We start from the raw sequence: 15281 nt of genomic DNA, 5'->3' as shown, positions 1-15281 counted from the left end.
CAGGGACCCCTTTCCTGTCTGGGCCTTAATTTCACAGTCATTTTATGGGTGAGGGGCTACGTGTGACAACCAATGTCTTCTTCTGGCATAAGCTTCAGTGAGGAGCCAGAGAAAGGAAGGCAAAAAAAAAAAAAAGCTTTGGGGAGCCCCATTAGGGCAAGGGATTTGTGATAGGGGCAGGCTTCCAGTCTGGCCTGACCTGGCTCTGGGCAGGGATAAAAGAAAAGTCCCAGAGCCCAGACCTCCCCCGGGCCTCAGATGGCCTGCCAGTCACAGACTGGAACCTCTCAGACATGGCAGGTCACTTTGCTGGGCCTCTTCTTGTGGGACACATGGGGGGGAGGGGGAAGGGGGATTGCAGCTAGGGGCCAGAAAGCCCACCAGCCCGCCAGCCTCAGCCACCAGACATCCTCGTTACGGACCCTGGGATTCTCGTGCATGGTCTCCCAGGAATGACCCACTTCTTCTCACTTCTCTCTATCTCTCTGTCTCTCTCTGTCTCTGTCTCTCTGTCTCTCTCTCTCTCTCTCACACACACACACACACACACACACACACACATACACACAAGCAGAAAGCCACAACTACCTCCACCCCTCCCGTCCCCATCTCCTTTTGACCAAGGCTCCCCCCCCCAAGATGGGGCTGGGACCTGGGCCCCCCACCCCGGGATCTCGGGGTGTGTGCAGAAGGGGTGTGAGCGTGACTCCATCCTACTGTCTCCATTGTCGCCCTCCTTGAGAGGGGGGACAGACTTGGAGGGTTGGCCCCACCCCTCGAGGCTAAAGGCAGCTCACTTTAAACCTGGAAAAGCTGCGAACGGAGGGCGGGCGGGGAGAGATCTCGACAGAGATACAGACACAGAAAGGGCAGAAAAAGACGGACATAGAGACAGAGAAGAAAAGGATAGGGCACGAGACCGTGAAAGAGAGAGATGGAGAGAGAGAGAGAGACAACAGAGACGGGGGAGGCAGGGAGGAGGAGGGAGAGGTCCTGCTTGTCACACTCGCACGCGCAGACAGAGACAAACAAGCGCCCGAGCACAAGCACATAGGCCGGTGCACTTGGCAGCGGGGACAGCGTCCAGTCCTTCTCTGGCGCGGTGGGAGGGAGTGAGCAAGGGAGTCCGTCTTGCTCCGAGCCCGCATCGGGCCTGACTGCAGCGGCGGCGGCAGAAGCAGCAGCGTGTCAGGGACTGCCCCTGCAGCCCAGGCGCTCCGCCTCCCCGCGCCCAAGCGCCACGGGCGCAGGGCTATCCCCATCCTGGTCCCCGTCCCTGTCCTGGTCCCTGGGGGAGCAGCGGCCAGGCCCAGTAGCTGTCCCTCCCCCTCAGCCCCTTGGGGGGGGGGTTGGTCCCAAGGGCGCTCCGGGACAGTGATTGTTCTTTGGGGCCTGGCCGGGCCCCGCATGCCTGGCCCGGGGCAGCCCCCAGGGCTACTGAAGCCGCTGCTGCCCCGCCCCGCCCCCCGCACGCCGCGGGCCGGGAGTTCTGCCCTGAGCCGGGGAGCGGGAGAGCCTGGGATTTGGGCAGCCCAGGAACCGGGGAGCCGGGGCGCCGGCCGCCTGAGCCCGCCATGCTCCCCGCCTGCCCGCACGGCGCTCTCTTCTCTATCTACTACCCGCAGATCTTCCTGACTCTTACCAGCGGCAGCTACCTGTAAGTCTCGGCCTTTGCATCTCCAGCACCCACCTACCCTTTCCCCTCCCCTTCCCCGGGGGTCCCATGATTTAGCAGGAGCTCCCACCGATGGCTGGCACCTATGCCTTTCCCAGGTTCTCCTGGCCCGGGGCGCAGCGCTCAGGTTCTCCAAGGTCTGTAGGTGGAGGTCTTTGGGGTGGGGTAAGGAGCTTTGGGTCAAAAAGACCCACCAATACACCTCCTCCTCGCTCTCCGCTCCCTCCCAAGCAGCTTCTTCCTTCAGAGATTCCCCTCTGGGCTGAGCAAACGGAGAGAAGCCGAGGCAGCCCGAGAATGGGGGGCTCAGTAGTGTGCAGGTCTTGCCTCCGAAAAGGGCAGCGTGGGTGTGTGTGGGGTGGGGGCGGCGGCTAGGAGGTCCTTTCCCGTCCTCCTTTTCCCAGGATGGGAGCTGAGCGCTGACTCCATCCCCACCCTGCCCTCTACTGCTTCGGGTGCGGGGTCAGGGAGGCAAGGACCAGTCGGAAGCGCAGCCCTGCCCAGGAGCGCAGGTGAGCCGAGGAGAATCAGCAGCTATTTAAGGTCCCTTCCCGCTGTGAACTCTCTAGACTTGGGGGGTGGAGAGCTAGCTGGGCAGAAATAGCAAGGCAGAGCTCAGTAATGGAGAGACGGGGTTCTCCTGGCAGAGCAGAGACCACCCCCTTCCCCACCTAGAGGAGGCAGCGTCACCTGTGGTCTGGAGGAGCCAAGGAGGGGACTTCTGTCCCGTCAACCAGCCAAGTAGCCCAGCTCCCCGCCGACCCTGTCGGGTCAGGGGCGGGCCGGCTTAGGGCGGAGGGTCTGCACGCGGCCCGGGGCCGCAGCGCCTCCCTCCGCCGAGGACTCGGTAATGAAACGCACGTGGCTGGCTCGGGCTTTCCAAGACGTTTGATTGATGGCACCTTAGTTGGCCGGGATGGGAATAAGAAGGGCATGACTAAGGGGAAGGGGAGGGGAGACTTAGTGGCACAGCCCTGATTAAGCCCCGAGCAAGCAGAGCCCACCCGGCGGCTGCTTGCTTCAGTCTCCTGACTTTGTCTCCCCGGGCTGATCTAGCTCTCGGAGATCTGCACTCTGGAGCCTCCACAAAGTCGACTTTGTGCCGATTCTGTCTCCCTGGGGCTCTTACTCTTTCTAGGTCATTGGCACAGCCCTGCTTTTCGGTCTCCATCTCTCTTTTCTCGGACCCTTTCTGGATCTCTGGTTGTCTCTGGGTCACTGCCTCTTCACTCTCAGGGTCTCTCTGGGGTCTCAGCTTTCCCTCCTTCTGTTCCTCTCCTGGGGTCTCTCTGGGCTTCAGACTCCGTGGTCTTGCACGGGAGCCTGAGGGAGGGGGTTGGTACCAACCCTCTGCCCGAGGAGGAGGAGGGCAATGGGCTGTAAGCCTAATAGCTCCCCCTCCCCCACTATAAGCAGAGACCATTTTCCCCTCCAACCCCTAGGAAATTACTATCCTACCAAGTTTTCCTTCTATAAATAGTCACAAATCTTGAAACAAAAGTTTTCAACCGCACACCAGATGCTGGGAGGCTGTGGTTTCCCTTGCTGTGTGACATAATTATAAGGTCCGAAATCGGTGCTCCAGCCCCAAGGCCCAGTGGCAGAGGCAGAAGTCCAGGGCCCTGGCAGCTCTGGGTGGGGGCAGGGCCGGGCCACTGAGGAGGTGACAGCTGGGGACTTGGGGGATGAGGGGGTGGGGCAGAGGGCCAGGAGCAGCCCTGGGACCAGGGAGGCTGGTAGCTCATTGAGCCCTGACATCATGGATAGACTCCCAGGCCAGCAGAGTTGGCAGGGACTTCAGAAGTGGGTCTAGGCCAGTTCTCTCGTCTTATAGATAGATGAGGAAACTGAGGCTCAGGAATGGAAAATCGCTGCTCAAGGTCAGCCAGGCAGTGGTAAAACCAGAACTCTGTCCAGAGGCTGAAAGTCCTTTTGACTGAAGCACAATCCTGTGGAGAGAGCACTGTCCTTGGAGTCCCAAAGGTCTGGATTCAAATTCAGTTTCTGATATTCAGAACAAGTGGCTTCCTCCTTTGAAAACTAGAGGGCCTATCTCCGAGATTATGGAGGTCCAGGTTTGATTCCCACTCAAGCTCCAGGGTGGGAGTCTCTTTCCCCACCCCCAGCACCACAGCCTTTTCCCTCCTCCAAACAGGAAATCAATTCATCCCAGGGTCTTCTTGAGTATTTCTCAGCACTACAGGCCCTTGGAATTAAGGCTTCTAAAGGCCAATCTCCCCCTGCCCCCCCAGCCAGAGCTGGGACTGTCCAACCCCAGACTGCTCCTTCCAGCTTCCAGCCTTGCTTGGAGAGGTGCCCAAGGTGGCTAGGACACCCTGACTCTGTCTCTCCATCGAGCCTTAGGAGATTTGTACTCTGGCTGCCAGTTTCCCCACTGATAAAATGAGCAAGTTAGAATAGATGACTTCTAGGGATCCCCTAGCTCTTACCTTTCTGCATTCTCTGTTCCAAGGGCCCTCCCAGCTCTGATATTTGATGGTTGAAGGTCTTTTCCCACTCAGACATCCTCTGATTCCCCGCACCAGGATCGCCAGCCCATCATCAACATATGTAGATTTTCAGTTCCCACCCTGCCTCCTCCTTGCCGCCCCCACCCCCGACACAGCAAACCAGAAGAACATGGCACATAAAAGAGCAGGCTGTCCAGGCCTGAGGGCAAGGTCCTCACCATGCCCCAAGCCAGGCCTCTTTCCTAGCAGGCTACTAGCCTGTTGCCTTCCTGGATGGTCCATTTGGCCAGAGTATCCTTACCCAAGCACCAAGGCCCTTACTATCCATGGAGGGAGGGCACTTGCCCAGGGTCCCAAAGGGAGGAGATTTCAGAGGCAGAAGTGGAGCCAATTCTGTGGAGTCTCCTGGCTCCAGGGCCAGGGTTCCCATGTTGAAGGAACTTTATGTGGTTAGAACAGTTCTTCTCTTGTTGTCCAGGTGGGGAAACTGAGGCTGAGTCAGGGGATGTGATTTTTTAACTTAAAATATCAAAGCTGGGAGGGATGGTAGAGCCACGTAAATCTAGTCCGCTAATTCAGCATTTGGGAAAACTCAGGCTCTTGGCCAGGTCACACAGTGAGATGGGATGGATCAAACAGAAATCAGGGCATGCTATCCCTCGGGATGCTTCTCTCTGCCTCCTGCTGGCCATCTGTGGGCACCAGTCCTGGGCAAAGTCCACCTGTGGTGAGTGTGGTTGGAGAAGTTCCAGGCTCCATGCAGGGAGGCAATCCTGGTCAGTGTCCAGCTCTCTCTCCACCAACCCCAGAAGCCTGCCCCCAGGCAGCATCAGAGAGTGTAGGACAAACTCCAGAGTTGAAAGGGATCTTCAAGGCCTCCCAGTTCAAACTTTGCATCTTACTAGCACAGAAACTGAGGCGCAGAGAGAGGACAAGGGTTACCCAGTGCTCCAAAGCCAGTGAGCATCAGGGGTGGGGCTTGGACCCTCCCTGTTGCTGATTCTAGGCACTTCATCAGGAAGGCTGGTTTGTCCCTTGCTCAGATTTAACAGTGCAAATTGTCGGTTATTAGACAGCTAAGTGATGTGACAAAGTTTAGATGAGTGAGATATGGTGCCTGTCCTCTGGGAACTGGCAGCCCCCAAGGGAGGGGGATGGGATGTCCACTTAGGGAGCTGTCCTAAGTGCGTCCCAGCACCCTGAAAACTGACCTGAATGAAGAATTTACCATTGGGAAAGTGCCTTCCCTCTCTCAGCTTATATGAGCCTCACAGCAGACCTTTATATCTATGGAAATCAATAGAAAACCTATCCTGGTTGGTTATAAAGAGAGGGAGATGGTGAGAGTCAGGCAGCCTTGGGAAGTAGTGAGCTACCTGTCACTGAAGGGATTCAAGCCCAATTGGGAATTACTACCTGTTAGGGATTCTTTAGAATGGGTTCAGGAATGAGTGGGTAGATGGATTCAATCAAGAAAAGCAAGGCAAAGCATGTTTTAGATTATAAAATTCCATATATATATGTAAAATTCCAGATAAATGCCAGCCCCAACCTGAGCTTCTATGATTCTAAGATTAATTATAAGATCCCCTTAGGAACATGGATTGTCCAAATACAGATGCCCTTTGGTATGCTCAAACTTTCTCTACTTGGATTTCTCTGTCACCCACTGTTGAATGTCCAGAGACTTGGGCCAGTCCTCTGTTGTTATTCATTTTTCTTTTTCTCTGTTCTCTGGACTCTTTTTCTTCCCTCTTTTGGGTACTTAGTGGTTAGGAAATCCAGAATCGGTGACTGAGTATCAAATCTTAGGGTTTTGAGACAGGCTACAAAAGGGGCTTGGACTAGGGGATTTAGACCTCCATGGATCTATCTCCCCTTGGTGGAGGCTGGGTGGTCACATGTTGAGGATACTGTCCAGGTATGACTTGGATGGATGTCGTCTGAGCTCAGAAAAATAGTCTGCCTGTCTCAGAGCAGAATAGAACAGAGTGGTTTACCTGGAGGATTGTTTGGCAGGTTGTGGACAGGAGATCTGGTTTCAAGGTCCCTCCCCGCTCCAGCATTTTCAGTCCCCAGTTCTAAGGTTATTCACAAATCTGGCATTTTATGTTTTATGTTTCAAGGACCCTCCCAGCCCTGACTTTCTTGTGATAATGCTCCTCCTAGCTCTGTCATTTCAGGTCCCATTCTCTGATCCTGTGATTGCCCGCAGGAACCAACTGACTCATCAGGCTGACAGGGTGGTTACTCATTGAACACCTGGGCATTTGAGATGGGCTTCAGTGTCCAGGGGCAATCTCCTTCAAATGAAGCCGTGGCTTCATTTGTCATCAGGAACTGGGATTGCAAGGAGCTCTCTTGGGGCAAAGCCCAGTGGACACAACCCTGTCCTGGGAGGCAGGAGACCTGCCTTTCAGCCCTGGCTCTGCCATTTACTAGCATGGGGACCTTGAGCAAATCCTTCTTCCTCTATGGACATGCTCCCTCCTCTACGAGATGAGGGGGTTTGGATTAGATGATCCTTTGGGGTGTTTATTGTTTTTTTGGGGGGGCAATTGGGGTTAAGTGACTTGCCCAGGGTCACACAGCTAGTAAGTGTCAAGTGTTTGGTCTGAGGCCAGATTTGAACTCAGGTCCTCCTGACTTCAGGGCTGGTGCTCTTTCTACTGCACCACCTAGCTGCCCAGGATCATCTTTGTTGATGTGCTCTGGCCTTCTGTGCTCCTTGTTCTCTCCCAGTTCTGACATTCTGTGCTATATGTTCTTGGCTCTGTCCTAGCTTTGAGATTCTGTTCTAAGCTTCCTCCCAGCATGGACGTTCTATGTTCTCTGGTCTCTCCTTGGTCCCTCCTGGCTCTGACAGCTGGCATCATTGCCCTGACATTCTTCACTGGCTCCACCTCAATCATCACTTAGGAAATTTTGTTGTTGTTCAGTCAGGTCCGACTTTTCGGGACCCCATTTGGGGTTTTATTGGCAAAGATTCTAGAGTAGTTTTGCCATCCTGATTTCCCCAGTGCCCAGTGCTCTTCCATCTCCTTTTATGTATTTTGTACCTACCTACAGACATGCACACTGGGAGGGGGCTGAGACAGAATGCCTGAGCTCTGAAGGGATGGCAGAAATCACCTAATCCAAGCCCCTCACTTGAGACAGGAGGAAGCTGATGCCCATAGAGGAGTGTGGGCTGTCTCCCTGACAGGATGTGTGTGGTCTGCATGGAGGGATTGTTTAGTCATCGTTTTAGTAACCCAAATGCCTGGCATAGAGCTTGACACATAGCAGGAGCTATGTGTAAATGCTTGTCGATTCATTGGTTGATGGAAGTGAGGTCCAAGGTGGCAGTTAACTCACAGGAAAGAGGGGTGCTCCTGGGGAGCCAGGCTCAGAGGTTTCTAGACACATAGAGAGATCAGCACCACAGCAGAGGAAAAGCCCTGGAGTTGGAGACTGAATACCTCGAGCACATGACACAGCCTCATGACCCTGGTTGTCACTCACCTGTCTCTCTCTGAAAATCAACACCTGCTCTCCTTCCATCCTTCTGCCTCCCTGTCCCTCCCTCTCTCCTTGGATGCTTACGAGCAAAGTGCTTTTAGATCTTAAAATGCAATAAGGGTGTTGGCAGAGGCATCTGATCTGGACAGTGAAGAATGAGTAGAAATGGGAGGGAGCAGGAAGACAAGACGGAGGGCAGGGAAAGGGACTAGTTAGCCCTTCAGGCTGGAGCATCGATCAGACTTGTGAATGAAAATAACGGGAGACAAGGCTGGCTAAATAGAGTGGGGCCAAATTGGGGAGGTCTTGAGAGTTTAGTTGGGTTCCTCTGGTTCATGGAGAGCTACACTCCCTGTGTGACCTTGGCCAAGTCCTTTCCCCCATAGGATCCTCAGTTTCCTCCTTTGTAAAATGAAGGGATTGGAAAAGATGGTGCCTGAGGCCAATTCCAGCTGCAGGGCTGGGATCCTATGAAATCCTGTCACTTTGGGGCCTTAGCTTCCTCTTCTGTAGGATGAGGGGAGGGGAGGAAGAGGCCTCTGAGATCTCTTTCAGCTCCAGGGCTAGGATGATATCATCTCTTCCTTAGTGACTTTATGACCTGGAAGCATTCAGCCTGGACTAACTGGATTCCATCTCAGTTCTCAGATGGGCAGCTTTGCTGCGTGTGGTGGGAGTCAGGAGGCTGGGAATTGTGTTCATACCTGCCTTGAACTCTCCAATGACTTGGGTTAAGTGACTTAACCTCTTGGACCTTACATTCCTTCTCTGGAAAATGGGGACAATGGCCCTTATCTTGCTTCCCTCACAGGGATGTTTTGAAGATCCAAAGGGGGAAAGGTAGGAAGGGCTCACAGAGTGCAGTTCACTCATTCATTCAATTCAATAAACATTTATTAAGCACCTACTATGTGCCAGACACTGTGCTAAGCTGCTGAGGCTACAGAAAGAGGCCAAAAACAGTCCTTACCCTCAAGGAGCTTACAACTGAATGTAAGTCATGGTGTAAATGTTGTAGATGAGGATGATAATGATAATGATTCCAATGTCCATTCTTTTCTCACTTAGGACCTTTGAGTTATGTATGACCTCATCATAACATCATCATCACTATCTCTTCCTCTTCCTCCTCCTAATCTAGTGATGTTTTGGGAAGGGCCACTATCTGCTACTATTTTTTTGCATTTAATATTCTGTGCACTATTTCTTTTCTTTTTCTTTTTTTTTTTTTGACTAGGCAATGGGGTTAAGTGACCTGCCCAGGGTCACACAGCTAGTAAGTGTTATGTGTTTTAGGCTGGATTTGAACTCAGGTCCTCCTGAATTTAGGGCCTGTACTCAATGCACTGTGCTACCTAGCTACCCCTACTATTTCTGAGCTGGCTGAAAAGACTCCTTGTAGCTGAATAAAAGAATCAGAATGTGAGCTTACTGGGACAATTCTTGCAGCACACAAGTTGGGGAGATCAAGTTTATCTCATCTTGTTCCCACATAGTTTTGGTTTCTTTTGTTAGGTCTCCACATTTTAAATGATTTTAATTTTGTCCAGCTTGAAGATTATCTGTATTTGGGGTGACCAATTGAAAAGGGTTGCTAGATTTCCATGGCTTGACGTGATAGCTGCATAATTGGGGTAACCAGCCCCCGTCATGCTTTTGCTCCAGTTCCATCTGTTGGCTGACTTCTCAAATATATTTTGGGGTTTGTACCTTTTTTTGGGTTGGAGCTTGGGTTGGAGCTCCACTCACTCAGGAAAGGTGACTGCAAGTTTTGAATGGCTCATTCTGGGCAAGACTCATGTCTTGTTAGACACTTGGTAGGTGAGAAGTTTTTGCCACTTGCAGCAATGGGTTGCCTGGTTTTCACTGTTTCTGTCCCTAATGATGAGCTTTCTGTAATTTCCAGTGTGATGACCCCATCCTGGATCACCATCAGAAAACCTTCCATTTAAAAAAAAATTTTGAGGGTCTCATTATTGTTCTTTGTTGACACGGAATTGGTAGAGTTCATGTGGATGTCACCCAGGAAGGGCCTCTTAATTCTTCTCTTGGGTCTGAGTCATTTCATAGGTTCCAATGGGAGGTGAAACGCTGGTCTCATTTGACACATGAAGGTCAGTCAAGAAGCATTTGTTAAATGCCCAGCACTGTGATAGGTGCTGGGGGAACACAGACTAAAGAGGGACAGCTCCTACTGCTTCAGAGAGTTTACATGGCACTAGAACAGCCTGAAGGAAGCCTTCCCTCCTGCTCAGACTGATGTCTCTTCGTTCCAGTCCTACTTTTACAAGTTTACCACGTGGTCTTAGAACATCTCTCCATCCTTTGTGATGAGGAAGGGTCTCTCTCTAGCTGTCATAGGCCACCTATGTTTATTGAATATGCTTTGGGGAGAGTACTCTCCAAAACTGTTATAGTTCTTTCAACAGTTGGGCATTTTGAAGAGTCTGTGCCAAGACTGGTATTGTGTAGGTGTTAATTGCTTTAAATGTGATCTTCAAACTTAGCTTATTTTTATGTTCTTTTGTTCTGGGCCCCTGATTTCACTAGGGTGAGAAACCCTTCCTGACAGTTGCTTGGGGGCACTGAGAAGCTGTGACTTGCCCGGGGTCATACAACCATAGTGGGCCAAAGGTAGAACTTGAACCCTCATATTTTCCATGATGAGGTTAGCTCCCAGCTGACAGCAAAGCCCAGGTTCAGAAAGGGAAGGCGACTTGTCCTCACGCACACACCGAGATCCTGCATTCAAGCCCTGCCCTCCTGACTCCAAACTCCTTTTACTCTGCTGCCTCAGGTTGAATGAAAGAGCCCTTTATGAAGCATTCCTGACTGATGGTCAGGCAGCCTCCAAACTGGGGGTCAGAGAGGGGAAGAGTGTCACGCAAGATGTCCCGGCTCATGACAAGCAGGGTTGGGATTCAAACCCAGAACCTGGGGTGCTCAGTGCATTCTACCACACCCTCATGTGCTCTTAGGATCAGAGACATCAGGCCTTTCTGAGACCATCGACTTCTTCCTCCTCTTCTCCCTCCCAGGCAGAGCTGGGGGTAGAAGGCAGGGCCCCCTCCCTTCATGGTCCCAGTCAAATGCCAGGCTCCCCTGGCCAACAGCACCTCCTGTTCCTGGGAGCTCACTAGGACATCCCTGTCCACTGCTGGGTAGCTCTGATCATCACATCGAGTGGTACTGGACCTCCCGAAGTCTGCCCCTGTGTCCCCTGCTTCTGCCACTGGGGCCAAGAGGCGCAAGACTAATCGCTCCTCTAGGGGATGGCCTGTCAAAAACGTGGAGACCGTGGTCACATCTCCCTCCTCACCTTGGTCCCAGGCCTGCTTTCTTCCAGGCTGAGCAAACTTGGCCTCTCTTCAGATCGGCACAAGCTCGACACCTTTCCCTGCTGGTTGCTCTCCTCTAGACCCATTCCTACTCATCCCTTCCCGCCCGAGCCAGGCCCACCATTTTGTGGCTCCTGGGTAGCCCCCTCCCTCCCTTGTCAGATGAGACCCAGGGAAGGGCTCCCAACCTGATGAAAGGGTCATTGTGAGCCTGGGCCAGGCAGCTCTGTGAGGACAAAAACATCATTTGTCTTATCTGGGAGCTATGTAGTGGTCTAGGCCTCCCTGGGCCTGAGGCCTGGGAGACCTGGGGGGGTGCCTATTGGGGGGCAGGATGTTGGGCTAAGTAGGGAGAGGAGGCACTGGCCTGTCCCTCTGGTCACACCCCACTCATTCTGGCTGGACCTGGGGCAGGCCTTGGGAGGCTTCTGCTCCATAGGGACACCATCACTGTGAGAAAGGATCAGACTGGGTCAGAACTTGAAGGAATCCCACAGTCCAGGACCTAGCAAAGGTGGGGGAGTGGAGACATGGTCCTGAGGTGACCTCAAATGAGTCACATAGTCACAAGGGATTTTAGGCTTTGGTTTTCCCATTTGCGCGATGCAGGTGTGGCACTAGGTGAGCTCCAGGGACCTTTCCAGCTTTGACTTTGTATATTCTCAGGCCCCTCCCCCTTCCGATCTTCCCTGTTCTCAGGCCCCTCCCACCTCTGACATCCTGTTCTGAAGCCCTCTGCCCTCTGCCATCCCCTGTTCTCAGGGTCCTCCCACCTCTGACATCTCCTGTTTTCAGGCCCCTTCCCTCTCTGACATCCTCTGTTCTAAAGCCCCTCCCACCTCTGATATCCCCTGTTCTAAGCTTCCTCCCACCTCTGACATCCCCTGTTCTGAGCTCCCTCCCACCTCTGACATCCCCTGTTCTGAGGCCCCTCCCAGCTTTGTCATCTCCTGTTCTGAGGCCCCTCCCAATTCTGACCTTCCCTGTTTTGGGGTTCTTCCAAATTCTGAAATTCTTCATTCTAAGCTCATTCCTAGATCTGACAGTGTTTGTTTTATAATCCGAGGTCCCTCCCATCTCTGATGTATTAGAACATAGACAAGTTCTAACTCCTTCCCATCTCTGACTTACTCTAGCTGATGTTACAGGGTCTCTTCCAACAGTGAGGGGCCAGGAGGGAGGTTCAGCTTAAGGGCTCAGGAGCCTGGCCTGGGAGGAAGGTGGTGCTGTGTTCACCCGGGGTGGTCTGTGCAGGTTCCCTGATCTGATTAGTCACCCAGGTCATTCTGCAGAGCACTCAGAGCTGGGCAGAGGACAGCAAAGAGGGTGGGGATTGTGGCCATGAGTCAGTGTGCTGGTGGAGCTGAGCTGGGAAGACCCTGTTCTAGGGGGTGAGACATCACCTCCTAAGAGGTAGAGCCATCCTATGATGGAACAGGAGAGATGGTGAGCCCCTATCATTGGAAAGGGTTCAGCAGAGGTTGCCTGGACAACAATAGGTCACTTTGGGAAGGAGATTCCCTGCCTGGGTCAGACTAGACTTCACCATCATTTAGTGGTACCTAGTGTGAGCACATGGGGAGAGGGGGGCAGGCGCTAGGGCTGCAGATGGAGGAGAGACCATGAGGGGAACTTAGAGAATAGTAGAGTCTGGCTGAAACACAGGATGTGAGACAAGGCTTAGGGAGAACTGGGTCTACAGTAGGGAGCGCCTTCATAGCCGGGCTGAGCAGCGGGCATTGACAGGGAGCCCTGAAGGCCGAGAGCAGAGGAGCGATGAGGTCAGATCTGTGTTTCAGGCAGATTATTGCAGAAGCTGTTCAGGGGATGAGCAGAGTGTAAAGAGAAGAGATTGAAGGCAGGAAGACCAATTAGATGCGATTACAATCATGTCAGGAAAGGTGATGAGTGCTGAACTAGCATGGTGACTTGGACCAGGGGCAGGTACAAGTGATTTTGTAGAGTTGACAAGGAAACGAGGAAACCTTAGAGTCATGTCTCTAGTAGGACCCCTCCTTTTCCTGATAAGGAAACTGCTCCCCAGAGGTGAGGTGGGTTCCAGGTCACACAGAGCTGGGATCATGGGGTAAGGGGGAGCAGTGCTGAGATCGAGGGTCCATCAACAGAAACTGGAGAATTAGGGGGAGAGTGGGGCTTGGGGAAAGGATGCTGTGTTCAGTTATGGACCTGACCAGTGCCAGGGGCCATTTGACTGGAGCCTACCTTCCGGCAATCTGGGTCTGGTCTAGGGGAGAGCTCCCCCAGAAATATGGAGGCAGGGATGTGCTGACGAAATATTTAACAACAGGGCTCTGTGTGTGTGTGTGTGTGTGTGTGTGTGTTTGTGTGTGTGCATGTGTGTGTATAATGTGTGTATGTGTGATGTGTGTATATGTGTGTGTATACCATGTGTGTAATATATGCAGTAACACACTTTTAAGCTCAATCTGTGTCAGTGATACTTTCTTAAGTCTAGGCAATCTACAATATGATAAATTGTAGCAGTTGTGATTCTTGAGGAAGAAACACTTTCGCTGGAAAACTGAACAATGGCTACTGGTGAGCTGGTCACAGCTGTCCTCAGCGCCCCCTGGCTGCTGGTCTGTGTGGTGGCTGGGTTCAGCCACCAGAGTAGATGAGGTTGGAGAGAGGAGAAAGGGAGTCTCAGGGCAGAGCCTTGGGTATGCCCCTCCTCCTGCACACCCACAGGGGGCACGAGCCAAGCAGCAGTGGGCAGAGAGGTAGGAGGGCAGTGCCACTCAAGCCATTGCCCACTTGTTTAGTGCTTCCTGTTGGCACAGTGGGGAAGGCTGCGTGTGCCCTTCCTGGTTCTGGTTCGGTTTCCTGCACCTTGTATCAGTCCCATGAAGTCTCCTCAGGTTCTCTGCGTCCTTCCTGGTCTTATGGTGCAGGTCTATGCCAATGGCACCAACAATATAGATTGGACAAGGGCAGGTAGGTGGCGCAGTGGATCAAGCACCAGCCCTGGAGTCAGGAGGTCCTGAGTTCAAATCCGGCCTCAGGCACATAACACTCACTAGCTGTGTGACTCTGAGCAAGTCACTCAACTACAATTGCCTCACACACACACTCACACACACACACATATGTATATACATATATATGTATGTGTGTATATATATATATATATATATGAGAAACACCTGTGACTACCAGTGACTACCCTCTCTCCATCCCCCAGTGCCCTGGCAGGCCAATGGTGGCCAGGAAAGCTCTGTTCCCATGTCAGAGTGCAGAGCATCACCACTTTTGAGAGGAATTCAATCTTTCTCTCTCTCCCCTCCCTCTATCTCTCCCTCTCTCTTTCTCTCCTCTCTCTCTCCCCTCTCTCTGTCTCTATCTCCTCTGTCTCCTCCTCTCTCTGTGTCTCTGCCTGTCTCTGTCTCTCCCTCTCTCTCTGTCTCTATTTCTCTCTTTGTCTCTCTGTCTCTCTGTCTCTCTGTCTCTCTCTTCCTCCACTTCCTCCTCCTCCTCCTCCCCCTCTCCTCTCTCTCTCCCCCCTCTCTGTCTCTAGTTCTCCCTCTCTCTGTGTCTCTGTATGTCTCTGTCTCTCCCTCTCTCTCTGTCTCTATTTTTCTCTCTCTCTCCTCTGTCTCTCTTCACATTTCCCTCCTGCCCCTCACTGTGTCTGGGAGTACATCAGTGCACAGGATTGCTGGGGGAGGGATGCAGATGGGCAATTCACCTGGATCTTGTCCAGATCTTCTTGTAGGGCCCTGAGCCCCTGACTCACCGCCTCGCACATAGCTAGTGTGTGTTAGAGGTACGGCTTGAATGCTGATCTTCACAACTCAAAGTCAAGCCTCTTCTCTCAATTTTACAAAGAAGAAAATTGAGGCCCAGACTTGGCCAAGGTCTTTATGGAAGACAGAGACCTTGTGATTCAGTGGAAAGGGCCTGGAGCAGCTAAATGTGAATCCTGGCTCTATCTTCTAACACCTGAGGGACTTCCCTTCACCTCTCTGGGGCCCAGATTCTCCATCTGTAAAATAACTCAATGGGTAACCCATAAGGTCTCTTCCAGCTTGAAATCCACGTTCTTCCCATTCTGTATTATAGAGGGGATTCTTAGTTGGACTTGGCGATTTCTGGAGTCCTTCCTAACTTTGAGATTCTCTGATGCCAACTGTGTGACTTTGGGCCAGTCCCCCCACCTCTCTGAGTCCCAGCCCCCTCACCCTTAAAATGGGGATGACTGTAGACCTATTTCCAGGGCAGTTACGAGGAAAGCACTTAATCACAAGGCCCAGAGAATGGGACTAGAGTCTGCCCCTT

At 52.5% G+C, this 15281-nt stretch overlaps 1 protein-coding gene across 2 annotated transcripts in view; it reads left to right on the top strand.

The window, feature by feature from the left end:
• WNT7B (Wnt family member 7B) overlaps window positions 1-15281 on the top strand; it is a 94978-nt gene that overhangs the window by 7069 nt on the left and 72628 nt on the right. Inside the window, exon 1 of one of the 2 annotated variants that reach the window (XM_027854375.1) lies at window positions 1575-1657. The exons of the other annotated variant lie outside the window; for it this stretch is intronic. Within the exon in view, the coding sequence (XP_027710176.1) occupies window positions 1575-1657 (83 nt within the window). Of the gene's footprint in view, window positions 1-1574; window positions 1658-15281 lie in introns of those variants that run through there. 2 annotated transcript variants of the gene reach the window in all.

The sequence above is a fragment of the Vombatus ursinus genome, unplaced genomic scaffold (assembly GCF_900497805.2).
Source record: "Vombatus ursinus unplaced genomic scaffold, bare-nosed wombat genome assembly UNPS02010394.1, whole genome shotgun sequence".
Lineage (NCBI taxonomy): Eukaryota > Metazoa > Chordata > Mammalia > Diprotodontia > Vombatidae > Vombatus > Vombatus ursinus.
The sequence above is the reverse complement of the archived record's forward strand: the minus strand, read 5'-3'. Positions and strand labels throughout refer to the sequence as shown.